The 16,607-nt window shown below is 46.7% G+C and overlaps 3 protein-coding genes across 6 annotated transcripts in view; 1 reads left to right on the forward strand and 2 right to left on the reverse strand.

Moving 5' to 3' along the window:
* The window catches only part of ACIN1 (apoptotic chromatin condensation inducer 1), a 32,785-nt gene extending 27,168 nt beyond the window's left edge, over positions 1-5,617 (reverse strand). For 2 of the 3 annotated variants that reach the window (XM_059913859.1, XM_059913858.1), the window contains exons 1-4: positions 5,306-5,617; positions 3,825-3,890; positions 1,728-1,839; positions 1,186-1,305 (exon numbers count right to left, since the gene is read on the reverse strand). In XM_059913859.1, the coding sequence (XP_059769842.1) occupies positions 1,186-1,305; positions 1,728-1,839; positions 3,825-3,890; positions 5,306-5,617 (610 nt within the window). The remainder of the gene's footprint in view (positions 1-1,185; positions 1,306-1,727; positions 1,840-3,824; positions 3,891-5,305) is intronic. The other variant, XM_059913860.1, reaches the window with a different exon arrangement.
* Positions 5,618-5,772: 155 nt separating this feature from the next.
* Positions 5,773-8,527, forward strand: C2H14orf119 (chromosome 2 C14orf119 homolog). 2 transcript variants are annotated; one of them, XM_059913862.1, is made up of 2 exons: positions 5,773-5,952; positions 7,364-8,527. In XM_059913862.1, the coding sequence occupies exon 2, from the start codon at positions 7,365-7,367 to the stop codon at positions 7,791-7,793; it is 429 nt and encodes a 142-aa protein (XP_059769845.1). In that variant the 5' UTR covers positions 5,773-5,952; position 7,364; the 3' UTR covers positions 7,794-8,527. The 2 variants fall into 2 exon arrangements, with proteins under 2 accessions (XP_059769845.1, XP_059769844.1); XM_059913861.1 differs by lacking the exon at positions 5,773-5,952 and adding an exon at positions 5,959-6,341.
* A 169-nt stretch (positions 8,528-8,696) lies between these two features.
* CIROP (ciliated left-right organizer metallopeptidase) lies at positions 8,697-13,969 on the reverse strand. Its single transcript, XM_059915212.1, is given in 18 exon segments — positions 8,697-8,907; positions 9,555-9,735; positions 9,908-9,995; positions 9,997-10,042; positions 10,044-10,147; positions 10,520-10,623; positions 10,626-10,791; positions 10,897-10,993; positions 11,062-11,134; positions 11,319-11,612; positions 11,615-11,683; positions 11,826-11,910; positions 12,114-12,236; positions 12,925-13,092; positions 13,298-13,349; positions 13,441-13,534; positions 13,659-13,891; positions 13,893-13,969. Coding segments are annotated over 18 exon segments (2,265 nt in total).
* Between the last annotated feature and the right edge of the window lie 2,638 nt (positions 13,970-16,607).

Genomic DNA, 16,607 nt, shown 5'->3' on the forward strand with positions numbered 1-16,607 from the left:
ACATACTCTAGCACAGAGACATGTATACAGCAGGAATTCTATACATAATTTTTTGGCTTATTTTTATTTAAGAAGAAACACTGACAACTAATTTATAAAAGAGTTTTCCCCTTCCACCTGGCTTTACAATCAAGGAAAAAAAGAGTGCTAAGACCAAAATGGATCAATTGGTGGTTTGCTGTTTTTATTTTGAAGAGAAAAGAGATCTCTAAAATAAATTATTTCTCTCCCATCATTAAATATCTCCTAAAAATCTGCTTTCCGGAAAGAGTTCTATATTAACCAGAAGAGCTAGCAACTTCTATACATTCTATAAGTATTAAATATGGAGTGATCACCTACCCCATGACCCCTAACATTAATAATCATTCAAAATACTTGTTAATTTACACACTGGTTTACTTTATCTACCTACTATTCACGTCTTATATGCATGTTCTCCTAAAGGCATACTGTTTCGACAGGTAGTTCCTAGAAGACAAAGGCTGCATTTACAGACTTTTGCTTGAGATACTATGCAAAAGTGGGTGCTTAATATTTTTTTAAATGTGAAAAAATTAATCTTACCTGAACCAATTCCACACACTGGGTTTGAGTTCCCCGTAATATGCTCAAATAATACTCTGCACTGCCTCTCACAGTACACAGCATAACTCCAGTTAATTATGTAATAATTTGTTTAATGTCCACCTCCTCACTAGACTGTATGTTTCATTATGATAGAGACTTGTCTTTTTCTCTACTATATTCCTGGTGCCTAGCACATGCCTAGCATACAACAGGCAAGTTTTTACTTGTAAAAACTTGCTGAATGAATTAATAAACTGCAGATGCCCATTTGGGGGGATGACTGGATGTGTAACACACAATATATACAATTGGTGAAGAGATGAAAAAGAATTGTGACTGCTGCTAAATTCAGAAGCAGAGGAAGTTAGAGAGGTATACAGATGAGAAGAAAAATCAGACTGCCTCATAAAATACTCTGAGAGGTCAACACAACATAGAGGTGAACGCAGACTTCAAAAAGGACATAATTTCCATGAAAAACAGATGTCAAATAACACTGTCACAGAATTGCCCTGGGACTTTAATGGAGGCTTAGCATGAAAGGAGGTGTAACTACCTCCCCCCACCAACTACGCAGGATTGACAGAACAGCGCAGTGGGGAGGGAGATACGTACTGGGTGAATGTCTGCTGAGCTCCAGCTCTGGTCTCTCCAGGCTGCTCTGAAAGTCAGGAGGCAGCAGGGAAGCCACTCCCTCAGGATGGATCATCTCGTCCTCCGACTCAGCTGAAGCTTCTGCAAAGTACAGATTGGGTCGGGGCAGGGAGGGAGTGAAGGGCTCAGCATGTGGGAATATGTAGAGGAGTGAAGGAGGTCAGGCAAAGTCACAGATACAGAGTATATACTAAAAAGAGCACTGTACATAGAGAAAAACTCCCTAAGATAAGGCTCTAGTTCATCTGAAGGGTAGCTTAATTTACTTATAACTCTTCCTGTTGGCAGGAATCCTCTTCTAGTCAAGACAGTCAAATTAAGTGTCTTCTTCCCTGACAAAAGGTAAATAGTAACTCACTTGGCTCCATAAACTACCAAAGCAAATAACTGGCAGTCTCAGCCTGACTTATATTCCTGAAACTGCCTAGTGAAACAGGCCCATCTACTCAGTGAAAGGAATAAGCAGGAAGAACTCCTTGTAAGAAGTGACAGCCTGGGCTTACCTTCAAGTTCTGCAGCTTCTCGAGCTTCACGTTCCAGACGCTGCCTAAGCAGCTCCTGCTGCTTTTCCAGATACTGCTTTATGAAACTGTTCTGGCTCATTTCCTCGCCAATCTGTGTAGAAGACATGGAAAAAGATAGTCTAGGAAAACAAACCAGGAAAAGGCAAGGTACAAAATTCCATGGAGCAAAGGAATGCCCCTTATATTTGGACCAAAGAAAGATATGGAAAGTGTTGGAGGGCCCTTTTCTAAGCTACTCCTAAGTTGAGGACCAAAATATACAGCCCTATGATTCACAAAAGATGGCAAAAAGAGGAACTGCACACATAATTTTTTATTTTAAATATTCAGTTCCCAGCCAAAGAGTGATATACAAATAATTTTAAAAAATGAAAATTCCTATAAAATTATGCCTTTTAGACTAAATTTTTAGATAATCTAAATTATATAATCTAAATTTTCCTTTTAATAATATCAAAAAATGAAGGAAAAAAATACTGGTTCATACTAATTCATCTTTTGTTCACACAAAAGATCAACCTCCACCTATCCAGGAAACATTTTGTTAAACATCTCCAAAATTCAACTACCAGACTTAAAAGCCTGAAAGCAAGAGACTAAGAAAAGGGATTCAGCATTTAGACAGAGTTCTAACTCCATTTTCTTTGGGTGAGAAGAAATCTTTGATAACAATTTTTAAAATCCAGGAGCTTAATTCCTTTTTCCATTTTTTTCTGCAACACAGACTCCCATGTCACTCTTCTGCCCTTCAGCTTTCTCTTCACAAGCCCTCTTCCCAAGAAGCTTCTTGCTTAGCAAGTCCTATTAGAACTCCAGAAAAAGGAAAAAATCTGAATAAATACTTTCTATGTCATTAGTCATCTTTCCTAAGCGTGGTAAATGTTTTTTTCCCCTAAAATAGAGATGAGTCTCTTGGTAGTCAGTGGACACTGATGAAGTGTGGGTTACAAGTATTAGAGAATGTATGTATTTGTTGAAAAAAGCCTATGTTAATAAAAGCAAAACTTCAAAGTTGAAAATGTAATGGGCAAAAATAGAATGGTAAAGTGATTAACTTACGCAGTTTCTTATGCTTGTTAAAATACTTAACTAAACCTCTGTAAGCCAGTTAGATTATACTTTCAGCTTCATGAGCTAATAACAAGGCAGTAGGAAAGCTCTCTTGTTTTTCCACTGTATCTTGGGACTTCATCTAGTACTGGAGCTGCACACCACTGCACTAACAAAGACCTGGATTTTTCCTTTAAGTGCATGACACAATATAATGAGGGGATGTTAAAAGCTGAAAAGAATCTTAGGAGACTACATAGCCTAAGACTTTTTTTTTCAAACTGGGAATGATTTCTTCCAAAGAAATCTTATGCAGAAACTCAATATTCAAAGCAGAGAGAAGTAGATCTAATCTAGTTTAAGAGGGGAATGTGAACCCCTGCTCATTTGGGAAGAAATTTTCTCTAGGAAGCCTCCAAAAGCAGCTCCACAAGATCCCAACAGAGTAGTTATAAAACTATGGATCTAGTCCAACTCTTTCTCATCTTACACACAGGGAAACTGAGGAAACCAAGGCCTCCAAAGGTTAAGTTTCTTGCCCAAAGTAACAGCAATTAATGACGTTTAGGAGTAACTGCATAGTTAATATTAAAACTAGTAATGGTGGATGATTTCCAAAGGACTGAATTCTTGGAAAATCTATGTCAACACAAGAACTCTTCCTGATCAGCAAGTATTTTCCTATACTGCCCTGCTGATTGTCTACTCATATCTACATTCAAAGACATCAACTACTTTTTCCAAATCGATGTCAAACAAATGCCTTCAGATCCTTGTACTCCACTTAATCAACTAGAGCCACATCTTTCTGCACACACCATTTCAAGAATCAGAAATTAACTAACAGCTCTTCTGAGTCTTGAATTCTTTATTAGAATTCAACTGTCCTAGGATGAAAACATTTTCAACCCAAGGAACTGAGGAAAATATTGGTGACAAATCAAGCATCAAATATACAACATCATGTCCTTCTATGTCTCCGTGCATCCAAAGAGCGCCCCCCTTCTAGTGAACCTTCTTCCTTACCTGGGAATTTGGCTGGAATGCAGCATGGGGTGTTGAGTGTTTCTGTAAATTTTCTAGCATTAGAGCCTGGTATAGAGAAGGGCAAGAGTCAGAAACCAGAAAAAAAAAAAAAAAACAAAACCCTCCCCTCAATCTCTTCATCAAAGGCAATGACTAACCGTACACACTTAAACTGTACTCCTTTTCCACGGACCTAAAAGCCCTTTACTAATGCCGTCCTCGTTCGTCTTCAGAAGACCCTTAAAGGTAGCCATGGTTACTGCTCCCAAATGTACAGACGTAAAATGCAGGCATATTGGGAAAATCTGGCTATGCAATAAAATCAGTGACAGTGACAGAACCAGTACTACAATCCCTATTATCTTCTGCACTTCTGACTAGTGTCCCTTCTAAATCTGGTCCTTCACTTCAAATATTCAAACCAGGTTCAAATACATGAAACTAACATGGTTTGGGCCTGACTGAATTCCTTGGTCAGTTACCCAGGACTAGATCTACTTGAGTGAACTTGTATCGTTTCCAAAAGAGTGGCACCTAGATTTACCAAATTTATAAAAATTTCAGAGGAGGCTACAGAACAAAATGACCACAGACTCCATAAACTGTGTTCTGATCCAATCCCTCCACACACGGAACTGTCAGCTTCAGTCTGTCAGCTTCAGTGTAAGCAACGGTTTGCCAACTTAACCCCTGAGCCAACCCAGCCCGAATCTGTACTACTCTTCACGTATCCTAACTAACCCTAATTAAAACCAAGAAATCCTCACCTTCACTCCGCTTACACCAAACCTATACACACCAATCCATCCATCTACCTCTTGACAATCCCACCCTAATCTACTCAAACAGATTCAAAACCCCAACATATACCAGCCCGCCTCACCTCTCTCATCAATATTCACCAAACTCTTATCCACCCGAATTGCTTCTGGACGCCCTATAAATTATACACCCCTCCCTAACCAAGTCCCTTCCGATCAAGGTTTCTCTTCACCTCACCTCCTAATCTAATCAAGCAGACATTTTTGCCCTACCCCAATTCTATTCTTTGCGATACCGATACCAACCCCTCATCCCCTCTGCCCAACTATACACCTAACTCCGACCTAGCCCATCTCGCCCCCCTCAGGCCAGCAACGCCGGTGGTTGTAGTGGGATTTAACTCCTTCTGCAGCGCATGCGCCGAAACCACAGACACAAACAAGGAGGGGGTGGGGGAGGAGGAAGGAGCTTAAGACACTCCGGGAGAGTAGCGCGCACCCTCCCATTTTGGGCTCACGCCGCTACCGTTAAGGCGGGAACCGGCGCTATTTCCACTCCAGCGCGAGCCTCCCCAACCACCGTGCGCGCGGATCCGGAGGCTGGCGCTGGCGGCCTGAGCGAGCTCGCGCCGAGCTCGGACACTGCGCCTGCGCCGCGGCAGAGACTCGGCTCTACCGGGTCCGCTCCGATCCGACACCCCGGCAACGCCGTCTCCTCACCCCTTTGAGCCGCTTGACCAGGGCACTCTTCTGCCCGCTCTTGGCTAGGCCTCGCTGCTCCAGTGCGGCCTTCAGGTCGGTCACCCGCAGTGCCTGAAGAGGCTTCCCGTCCAGAGTCACCTCCTCCAGCTCCGCCATCTTGCGTGAGGTACTCGGGTCCGTCCCGACGGCTTCGGGCATCTTCGGTAATTTCCGCCAACGCCCTTCGAACGTACCGAGTTGGCCCCGCCCACTTCCATAGTCAACCCCTCGATTACCACTCAGAACTCCCCGGGTTCCTCCGGAAATGCTCGGGTGTTTCCGTCTCCACATCGGCACCAATTGGTTCTTTCCATCCTCCTAGTCGCTCCCCCTCCCTCATCTTGCTTTCAGAGCTCGGTTCTCTTCGTCTACCGACGCTTTGAATCGAATCTGTTCGGAAGCTCTCGACTCCGGCATAACCATAATCGGAATTATTCGGCTATCTCCGGACCTAAGGCTGAGACGCTGTGGCGCTTGGGTGTTTGGGGCTGGTCCGGGACCGGAAGTGCGTGGGCTTCCCGGCTGGCGCTCCTTAGGGTTTTCAGGAAACCTGGAAGCGGCGGCGATAGTTGGAGTCTAAACACTCTTGTGACGGTCTCCGGGTGCCCTGTGAGAGGAAAGGGGAGGTAAGCGGGGTAGAAGTACCTCCCTGGGCCGGGTCAGACTCGGTGTTTACGGGCTACCCTTAGTAGGGCAAGCCTCCCGCTCACCTACGGAAACAGCTGCCGCCTCCCATCCTCCGAATGCCCGCCACTCCCATCTAAGGCTACGTTGCTCTTTGGGACCACGGAATGCCAGGCTCCGTAGCCTCCAGAGTGGCAAGTGGCAGCACCGTGTGTTTCGACCCAGCCTGTGAACTAATTCGTGATAATTGAACTTGAGCTTGCCGTGGAAGCCATGTCGCAAGACTCGGGATAAGTTAGCCCTTTCCCCGAGTGAGAGAATAAAATTCCTTTAGGCGGAATTGCTTCTCGTAGGGCCACTGTGAAAAGGCAACCTCGGCTGGACCGTTTTGGTACTGAACTGATGTTAATTGCTTCGGGGTTCCTTTCTTTGTCACTACAGATACTCCAACTTAGAGCAGAAGAAACACAAACAGTAAAATAGATCGTAAACAAGTAGTTTGTTTTCCTTGTTAGAGATTCAAATTGTGGGATTTGAAAACTATTCAAGTTGGCTGACCTTCCAGTTGCATTAGTGATGCAAAGCAATGGCAAGTCATCAATAGGTATTATATTAAACATGAAGGAAAATTGTTGAGGCATGAATTGTCACACAGCTACAACAGTATAAGTTGTTAGATTCCCTAACCCAACAAACCAACTAGACTGTTTTTTCAGTACTGAATAAACACTTGACTTCTGTTTTTCTTACTTTGTTATCTTAGTTTGGACAAGGCGCCTTCACTAACTATGCTCTCAATTTTTCCTGGTGCTCTACAGGAAATATAAGAAAATAATGGAGTTATGAAGTTCTTGGCATATTTCAGAGGCTACACGCACATTGCGGAGAAGGCTCTTTCGTCATATATGATGTTTTCCCTTTCTTTTTTTTCCTTCTGTTGATAGCTCTGGAATAATTAGCATCTAGGCCCTGACCAGCTGCTTGGTAAATTAAAAAATGTGTACCTTTTTTTCATTTTAGGGAAGATGTGTTGGACCAATATTAATCGTTGGTTTTTTTTCTTTACTGAATCTGGAACATAGAATTAGGCGGCAAAGAATGAACAAGGAATGCTTTGGTTATTTTTGGATTGTTTATAAGAATGATGGAGGGAGGCAGTGGTTGGGAAGGGTAATGGGTTTGAAAACGAGAGAGGAAGGTGGGCAAATAATGAAATGAGGTTATTCTTGAGTACCTTGTCTAAGTTGGATAATAACCTAAATAAAGGACCCTGTTGTTTTTCTGTAAACCAAATTGGTGAAAAGTAATTTTCTTTGTAGATGTTGATTGAGTGTGATAAGATTCTGTGTTGTTGGGAAGCTGTAGTTTGGTTGCTCTATCCAGAGAGTATATAACAGTGCTCTTATGTTTCAGGATGCCACTGGGATCATCTTCCTCTTCGATGCCGCTATCCTTCCCTTCTCCCTTACCCTCGGTACCAGACAGTATTTCTAACTCTTCCCCTCCCCCAATGTCTTACATCACTTCCCAGGAGATGAAGTGTATTCTTCACTGGTTTGCCAGCTGGTCAGGTCCTCAGCGTGAACGTTTCCTACAGGACCTGGTAGCTAAGGCAGTACCGGGAAAATTGCAGCCACTGCTGGAAAGTCTGGAGCAGCTTAGCGTGTCTGGAGCAAACCGACCACCTTGTATCTTTGAGTGCCAGCTGCGTCTTTGGGATCAGTGGTTTCGAGGTTGGGCTGAGCAGGAGCGCAATGAATTTGTCAGGCAGCTGGAGGTCAGTGAGCCAGACTTCGTGGCAAAGTTTTACCAAGCAGTGGCTGCTACCGCTGGTAAAGACTGATAGGCCTTAAAATCAAAGAAGATAACCAGAGCTAATGGAGCCGAGGCCACAACTTTACCATGAGAGCTTCAAATGTATCACTTAAAGGCCTGGGGATGGTGTCCCGATCAGCTGACTGAACTCGCTGACCAGTACAGGCCTGGTGATTTCAACAGCCGATCAACTGGACTCCTAGTGTGAATGTTTTCCATCTAAGCAAATCCAGATCAGCAGTCTTTCTCCTAGCTTACTTCTTTCCAAGAGATGTCAAACCCTCAAGAATTTAAAGACTTCTTTTACAACTATAACCGAAAGGAATCTACACATTATAACTCAAGCCTACTGCTGGCCCATAGGGGTATAAAGTAGAGCCCTTGTACTGCAGAAACAAGAGAGAAGGACAATAAAAGGTCATGTTTTTATAATTTAGCTGGATTCAGATGGCTGCTTTCACCACTTACCAAATTCTGGCATAATTATGTGATATCCCAACTACTAGCTTTCCTAGTGATGATTTAGTAAAATTATGGAAAAATCAGGAGATGGAGATAATTAGCTGCTCCTTCCTCCACAGTGATGTTTGTTTGAATCCAAGTAGCAATGACTTTTTTCTAAAGTATATGTGACATCCTTGGAGCTGGTATCAGATGTTCCTATTCTATAAGTTTGCTTTACAATAATATGAAAACAAGTGACATTCTTTACAGGTTGAAGGGTTTATTTTTTGTATCAAAATAAAGAACAAATTTTCAGAACCATAAGTCTCTACCTTTTTTTCATTGCAAGGCTAGTGTAATGTTGATACACAGAGAAGGAGGCATTCTGAGAACAGTAGAACTTAAGTATAGACAATAGATCGACTTTCCATCCAGTTTCTCCTAAGAAATCATCTCTGCCCTAACCTGTGTCATGCTGTGGGTAACATCACACCTCCCTCATTCCTCCAACTGGGCCCCCTGTTGCGCCTTGGGGCTCTAGTGAATGGTAAGGGGCAGAAGGTCCCACCTGAAGAGTAGCTCGTTTCTGATAAGCCATGGTTCCCAGTGCAACCACCAGGATAAGCGACATTAGGCAGAGTCCCATGGACAGACCGAGGTGGGTCATGGAAGGATTATGGTCTGAGGTAACTAGAAACCTAGGGATGTAGGGGTAATATTTGGCCTGGAATAATGCCTAGGCCTAGGAGGTGAAGTGCCCTACCTTTATTTTAGTACCTATAACTCATTCATCATCCAAACAGTAAGCTGAACGGGAAATCAATAAGGGGATATAGAACCTGAAAGGAAGAAGACCAAGATCCAAGACTGCCAGCAACTTAAATTGTTGGAAGGAGGTCTAACTTGGCAGTGAGGGAAATGGCTTAGGGGAAGAGTTAAGACTATAGTGTTTAGGCAAGTTGCCTGGGTAGTGCTTAAGGAAGAGAATTCCCTGGCCGTCCAATGGTTAGGATTCTGTGCTTCCACTACAGGGGGCCCAGGTTAGATCCACGGTCAGGGAACTAAGATCTCGCAGGCTGCACGGTGCGGCCAAAAAGAAACAAAAAAATCATTAAAAAGAAAAGAAGGGGACTAGGAGCGCCCTATGTCCTAGAGATAGGTGAACTCTATTATTGCTGGGGAGAGAGGTGTCCCATGGTGATAGGCACCATGTTAGGGATCCTTGTTTTCTGAAATATTAACTCTGTATAGGACAGTGTATGTATGAATGAGTGCTTAATATAATTTCAAATATCTGGATTCCAGGAATTTGAAAGAAAACTCCTTGGAATGTTATCTTACTTACTTGCTGTATTCTATGGTAAAGGTGGCTCCTCCATAATATACTTCTAGAGGTTTCTTCCGGAGAGTCAGGGTCAGGGCCCTGTGCAGCATACCAACTGAAGGCCCTTGGCAGCCAGGGGATTTCCACATATGCACAGTGAAGACCAGACTGGTGGTAATCAAGAGACTGTGGAAATAGCACCAAATGCACGTTTGGATCTCTTAATGGAAGTATAGTCCCTGGAAGAGTATATCTCATGAAACAGGTGCAGGCTTGGGACTGGGATGAACAGAAGGTCTTTAGAGGAGGGTTATCAAGTTAAGGACTTGAACATTCTCCTTGGCCCACTGTATAAATCCTTAGCCTGAACCATTGATTTACCCGCCAGTGCTCACCAGAGCCTTGTAGAACTGCTTCAGTTAGCTCTTCGCCCTCTTCCTTCCCCAGGGAGTGGCCTGGGGGTGGGGGGCCCAGCTAATCCTAAAGACAGCTGAAATAATAGGTCAGGTTGAAGGACTTACAGGTAGGCAAGTAATATTGATAGCATCGGTACCTTCATTTGTCTAACACAGCCAACCCCGGGGACAGAAGAGATGGCCATTGTTCCCAGGTATCTGCAAGGAAGTATGTAGCAGGGTATAGTTATAGCCTCAGTCACCTGCTCAAGCCCTCCTTCTAAGGAAAATGTACATTCTAAATCAGATTCATGGACTCAGTAAAAAATAAATGAACATCAATAAAGAAGCTACAGGGATATATTGTACAGCACAAGGTATAGAGCCAATATTTTATAATAACTTTAAATGGAGTATAATCTATAAAAATATTGAATCACTATGTTGTACACCTGAAACTAATATCATATCGTAAATCAACCATACTCCAATAATAAAAAATGAACATCAAAACACATTGGATGGTACTACCATAAGAGCACTTCCAAATTTTTGCCAGTGTGCTACAGCTATTCCACTTCTGATACCCACCTGAACAGCCTTTCCGGGAAGGCATGGGACCCAGGGTGATCCCTCCACCTGCACCTTGTACACTCCCCTCTCTGTGCACTGAGGTAAGTAGCAGTGGCCAGGGGGTTTGCTTCCTTGAGGTGTGGGATCTGAGAGGGATGCCTGATCTTGTCCCCAGGAAGCAGCTGTGAAGTGAGGTTGGCAAGGAAGCAACAACTATGGGGATGGTAGATCTCCCCATGGGGATTCTCCACCCCAGGTGGGAATCCATTTTCCTTCCTCCAGCATTCACTCTGAAGGGCAGGGCAGAAGGTAGAAGAGTGTTTGTCCAGATGCCTTAGAAGGAGACTCCTCTCCAGCCCCACTCGGTTTCATTCCCCATTCTCTAGTCTACCCACCCCATTGGCCAAGAGCTTATACCTGCATCAGCCTTCCAGCGTGAGGTCTGAGGAGCAGCTTCCCTTGTCCAGGTGCAGGTAGTGGCAGCCCAGTCCGCTGCGTGTGGGGGATGGTAGAGTGACAGTAGGATCACTGACAGCTGTGCAGCCCCTCAGCACACGCACCTGCCAGTACAGAAGAAGTCTGAGGTGCCATTCCCACAGGTGGTCACCAGGCCAAATTCCAGGCCAGACCCTGCTTGAGAGATAGAAGAGCCCTCAGAAGAAATGAAGCCCCCAGACCCGTCAGGGCCAGCCATGCTCACAGCTTCAAATACACTTTAGCAGCAGATAATCCCTTCCAACCTCTCTCACTGACCCCAAGCTGACTCGGGTCATGAGTGCCCTCTGCAATTCTCCCTTATTTCTCACCCCAGCCCCACACAGCTCCTCTGCAGTGCTGTGGTTGACCTGGTACCAGCCTGAGTCTTTGAAGGCAGCAAGAGTGATCGGGTCAAGCCGAGTGCGCTGGGCACCATCGTAGGTAGCAGTCATTATACAGCTCTGGAGTAGTCAGGCCTCCCAGTGTGAAGACAAAGGGCCCCTTGGGAGGAGATAGCTGGTGCCACCTGACCGTTCCCTCTTCCTTGCATCACCCCAAGGTGTTCTCATCCTCACCTCTTCTTCCAAGGGAGCGCCCAGTGAAACCCCTAGCAGTCCCAAGTGTTTGGCCAGGCTGTGGTGAGAAGCAGCTGTCCCCACTCATCTCGCCTTGTCACTTGTTGACTTGTAGAACAGTTCTCGCTGAGTATAGAAAGGGAAGAAGGCATCTGAGGAGAGGGAGACCTCAGAAGGGTGAGGAAGAGTTGAAAGGAAGGAGTTGGAGAGAGAGCAGTGGTTCCCTCTGGTTGATGCTGTGAGGAGACATTGCCCTCATTCCTCTCATTTACCGCTAGGTCCTGAAGGGCAATCCCTCCACTTCTCGAAGAGCTGTCCAGAGAAACCCAGGGCATGGAGCAGTTCGTGGAGTGTGGCCTGAGGACAAATGACTGCAGAGTGAAGGGGATCGCAGCAGGACGGACTGCACTCTCTCGCCCCTCTGCCCAATCAGCTCTTCTTAGAGCTTGAGGCACCTTCTATTCCACCCTGAGGAGGTCCTTCCACTTCATGGGAAGCTGAGTGACCTGTGCTCCCTCCCCAACCTGTTTGCTTCTTCCTATTCATCATGCAGCAGTCACCATGACCATGTCACTGTGGCTGAGGCTGGGGCTGGTGAGATGGGCGCAGAAGACAATCGTACCAGCAAGGGGCCTGTCTTCTGAGTCCAGCTGGCAGCAGGCAGCGTAGGCTTCGATAGAGGGCTGTGGATGGGCCAGGACAAGGTGAGGGCGGAAAGGAGGGGACTGGGGTAACGCAGAAGTCTTCCTGAAAATGGAGGCCCAGGAAACTTGGCAGGGGTGGTACCAAGGAATGGCTTGGAGGTTTTTCAGCCCCCAACCAAACTTCATCAGCATGCCCCAAGTTACCCCAAATAAGCACAATTATTTTGGTGGGGGGGGGCTGTGCCACGCGGCTTGTGGGATTTTATTTATCTATTTTTAAATCTTTTATTTATTTAACTTTATTTATTTTTGGCTGCATTGGGTTTTCGTTGCTGCACAGGCTTTCTCTAGTTGCGGCGAGCGGGGGCTACTCTTCGTCCCGGCGCGCGGGCTTCTCATTGCGGTGGCTTCTCTTGTTGCAGAGCAAGGGCTCTAGGGCGCGCGGGCTTCAGTAGTTGTGGCGCATGGGCTCAGTAGCTGTGGCTCGCGGGCTCTAGAGCTCAGGCTCAGTAGTTGTGGCGCACGGGCTGAGTTGCTCTGCGGCATGTGGGATCTTCCCGGACCAGGGATCGAATCCGTGTCCCCTGCGTTGGCAGGCGGATTCTTAACCACTGCGCCACCAGAGAAGTCCAATTTAATAAAAACTGCTTGTATGCTCCCTACCCTTTCCCATGACATTTAAGATTGAGAAGCAGAGCCGGGCAAAGGGATTTGATTTGAACCTCACCTCTTGGTGGCACTTGGAAGCGTGGGCAACCCACACATACAGGAGAAAATCAGTGTTTTGGACCCCAGACCCACCTGGCTGGATCAGCTGTGAGGGTTCCTGCTCTGGCCACAAGGCATAACCACAGAGATGGGCATCAGGGATGTGACAGTGAGTGAAATGTCGCATCTGGCTTAGTGGACGGTTAGTATAGGGAGTCTTCTCCCCTGCTCCCCTCCTCCAGTCTCTGATTTAATAAATTGTCAGGGGGAGAGGGGGCTCAGGGATCTGCACTGTTAAGAAGCACGTTAAGTCATTCTGATGCTGGTGGTCTTGTAGAGATCTAGGCAAGCTAGAGATCTTCAGATCCCCAAATCTGCTAAGTCATTCTCACCTTGGCCCCCAAGCAACTCTGTCCTTGGTATCCTGGTTTCAAGAGGCTGCACCTGGCAGGAATGAATACCTGTAGGTGAGCTGGAGACATTTCTGGGTATCCCTGAAGAGGTATTGGATACACTCTCAATGACATGAACTCACCTGTGGTAGTTTGGGGTATCTGGGTCTCCCCAGGCAGCATGGCAGTACTGTGCAGGGTCTCGACGCGGAAGCAGGGGTCCTTGCCTTGGAGGGGCTTAACAAGACGAGAGATCAGTTTCACTTCAACATCCTAGACGTCAGTTTCTTTTCTGTGTTGGGTTGCTGCACTAGCCCTCTCTGCCCCTCAGTCCTCCAGAGCCCTCTGCTCTCCCACTCACCTGCTAGGACACCCTGGAGCCGCTAAGCAGCCTCTCTCCCTGCCGCCAGGGCTTGGGATCCCCCTCTCACCCTGCCTCCCTCAGGACCCCAAGCTCCCTCTGATACAGGATCTCCCATATGGCAGGTTTGGATTCGGAGGGGTTGAGGATCCTGGGAGCCAGGGAGGGTGAGGGAGGAAGAGCGGAAATTTGGGGGAAGTTGGGAGAAAGGGGGCCTGAGAAAGCTCAAACATCTGTGTCTTGTCATGTAGACACCTGCTTGTGGCAGCCCCCCAGGGGAAGCAGCGGCAGCAGCAACGTCTCACAAACATATTTCCATAGGCTGCCCTGGATCCAGCCTTTTGCTCCCTTTGTCCCCGCCTTACTTATTCCTGGCTTTCCTCTCTTGACCATCTCTCTCCAAATCTCCTCCACCATGCTTGCGTTATTCTGTCAATATTTGAGTGTTGTTGAGTAAATCTATAGTTCCTGCCAAGAGGTCCGATGTGAACTACAAGGGCCAAAGCTGCAGCCCCCCACCTCTCCTCCCTGGGGTGCCAGAAGTAGAGAGCTGGAGGGGGGCAGTATTCACTCCTGAGGCCTCAACTGACCTTTCCAAAGAGAAGCCTGCCTCATCCATGAAGGAACTCTCCTATCCCTCTTCCATCTCAGCCTAATTCTTCTGCCATTCTGAGTGGACAACCTTGGAACCTTCTCAGAACTAAAAACCTGGTGTTAACATAATGGTGTGTGTGTTGTGGGGGGGCATTCTTTGCTTCACAGATACCTGCCTATCTCATTGGAGGTGGACAAACAAGGCTTTTGCACTCCACTAGCCCCCATGTCAGAACTGGGTGAACTCTAAACTGCAAGGCTTTTTTTTTTTTTTTAATTATTAGCACCTTTAATTATTTATTTATTTATTTATTTGGCTGTGTTGGGTCTTCGTTTCTGTGCGAGGGCTTCCTCTAGTTGCGGCAAGCGGGGGCCACTCTTCATCGCGGTGCGCGGGCCTCTCACTATCGTGGCCTCTCTTGTTGCGGAGCACAGGCTCCAGACGCGCAGGCTCAGCAGTTGTGGCTCACGGGCCTAGTTGCTCCGCGGCATGTGGGATCTTCCCAGACCAGGACTCGAACCCGTGTCCCCTGCATTGGCAGGCAGACTCTCAACCACTGCGCCACCAGGGAAGCCCTAAACTGCAAGGCTTTTAAGCATCTCTTCCACCTGTGTAGGGCACTTAGGCGCTCACCATTTAAACACGTGTGCGTTGGCTAACACCTCCTATGAGAGGCTCCTGCGTTAGTTCATTCTGTGAGGCTTCACAGAAGCCGCTTATAGGCACGTCAGGAGGAGAAGTAAACTCTGAAAATTGACATTAATAGAAGATCTTCAAAGATGTTCTGACCGAGCTCTTAGAACTCCCTTTGTTTTCTCTGCTCATGCTGTGCTTTCACATCCTGTTTCCCCTGCCTGGATACCCTCCTTCCCTGCCTGTCTGGCTAATTCCTACCTTCCCTGTAATTACTCTGGGAAGCCTTTCTTAACACCTCCTGCCCAAATTCCACACCGGCCAGAGGCGGGAGGGGCCTCTCCTCTGCCTCCTAACAGAAAGCTTGTCATCCTCTGCTGTAACTGTATCTCCGAGGCTCCCCCTCCACATCCCACAGTCCCTCAAGCCTGTTTCCCACCCATCTTTGTATCCACGGCACTCAGCACAGCCCAGAGGACCTACTCACCAGTTTGTGGGTGAAGGAACAGAGCTTAACCCCATTCTTTAGCTTTTGAAGATGCGGGTCGGGGGTGAAGTGACGTAAGGGAACAGAGCTCGTTAGTGATGCACAAGGACTAGAGTTTAGAGGACTGCTGACTTCCAGGGGGTGGGGGGCTTTGGGAGGGCTGGGTCTTACGCTTTTACACACTAGGGCTGTGGCTGGAACTACCCCTTGCAAGGGAGGCCTCCAAACTCTGGAGCCAAACCAACTCTGCTACTTTGTATCAGTGTAACTTGCGCCCAATGCCTCAGTGTTCCCACTTGCAAAAGGCGGGTGACCGTACTTAACCTGATAGGGCTGTTATGAGAAAGTGAAGATTTGTAAAGTGCCAAGAACAGTGTCTAGACCATGGTAAATACTAAGTCAAGAGGATGTATTCCACAGACACTTTCAACTCAGCGAGGAATTATTCTGCTCTTACCAACATGTGTTAGAGGACATACTAAGAGGACTTTTATTCTTTTTCTAAGACAAACCCAGTCTTTTTCTCCAAGTGTCAGAGCCTTTTTTTTTTTTCCTGGCTGGGCCGGCCCAGTCTGGGGAAAACCCTCCCGGTCAGGGCTTGCCCAAGGGATTGGAGGTCTGTGAGGCTTGCTTGAGGTTTTCTGGGCCCCATCCTTCACCTCTCTTAATGTTTCGCTGCCCCCTTGTGGCCTTACTGGGCTAGGGCGTGCCCCTGCCGGGGTAGGGGTTCATCCTAACCTCACACCAGCTTGCAGAACTTCAGACCTTCTAGCAGAAGCAGCACAAGAAACACCTCGTGTTCCTTTGGCTGGAATACCTCTTTCCTGCCTTTGCCAGGCAAATCCTTCCTCATCTTTCGAGATCCAGCTGAGAGGTTTATCTGCCTGTTGAGACTTTTCTTTACTCCCCTCAGGCAGAGTTTGCATATCCTCTGTTCTCCGAGAGCATTTCTTTCACATCTTTGAAGTAGCACTTATTACATTCTCCTGACATTTTTTAAAACAAATAAATTTATTTATTTATTTAATTTTTGCTTGTGTTGGGTCTTCGTTGCTGCGAGCGGGCTTTCTCTAGTTGCGGCGAGCGGGGGCTACTCTTCCTTGCGGTGCGTGGGCTTCTCATTGCTGTGGCTTCTCTTGTTGCGGAGCACAGGCTCTAGGCACGCGGGCTTCAGTAGTTGCAGCACGTGGGCTCAGTAGTTGTGGCTCACAGGCTCTAGAGCGCAGGCTCAGTA

The sequence above is a fragment of the Balaenoptera ricei genome, chromosome 2 (genome assembly GCF_028023285.1).
Source record: "Balaenoptera ricei isolate mBalRic1 chromosome 2, mBalRic1.hap2, whole genome shotgun sequence".
In the NCBI taxonomy this organism is placed as follows: Eukaryota; Metazoa; Chordata; class Mammalia; order Artiodactyla; family Balaenopteridae; genus Balaenoptera; species Balaenoptera ricei.

Coding starts and splice junctions, on each gene's coding strand:
- C2H14orf119 (XM_059913862.1), top strand. CDS start 7,365: ATGCCACTGGGATCATCTTCCTCTTCGATGCCGCTATCCTTCCCTTCT.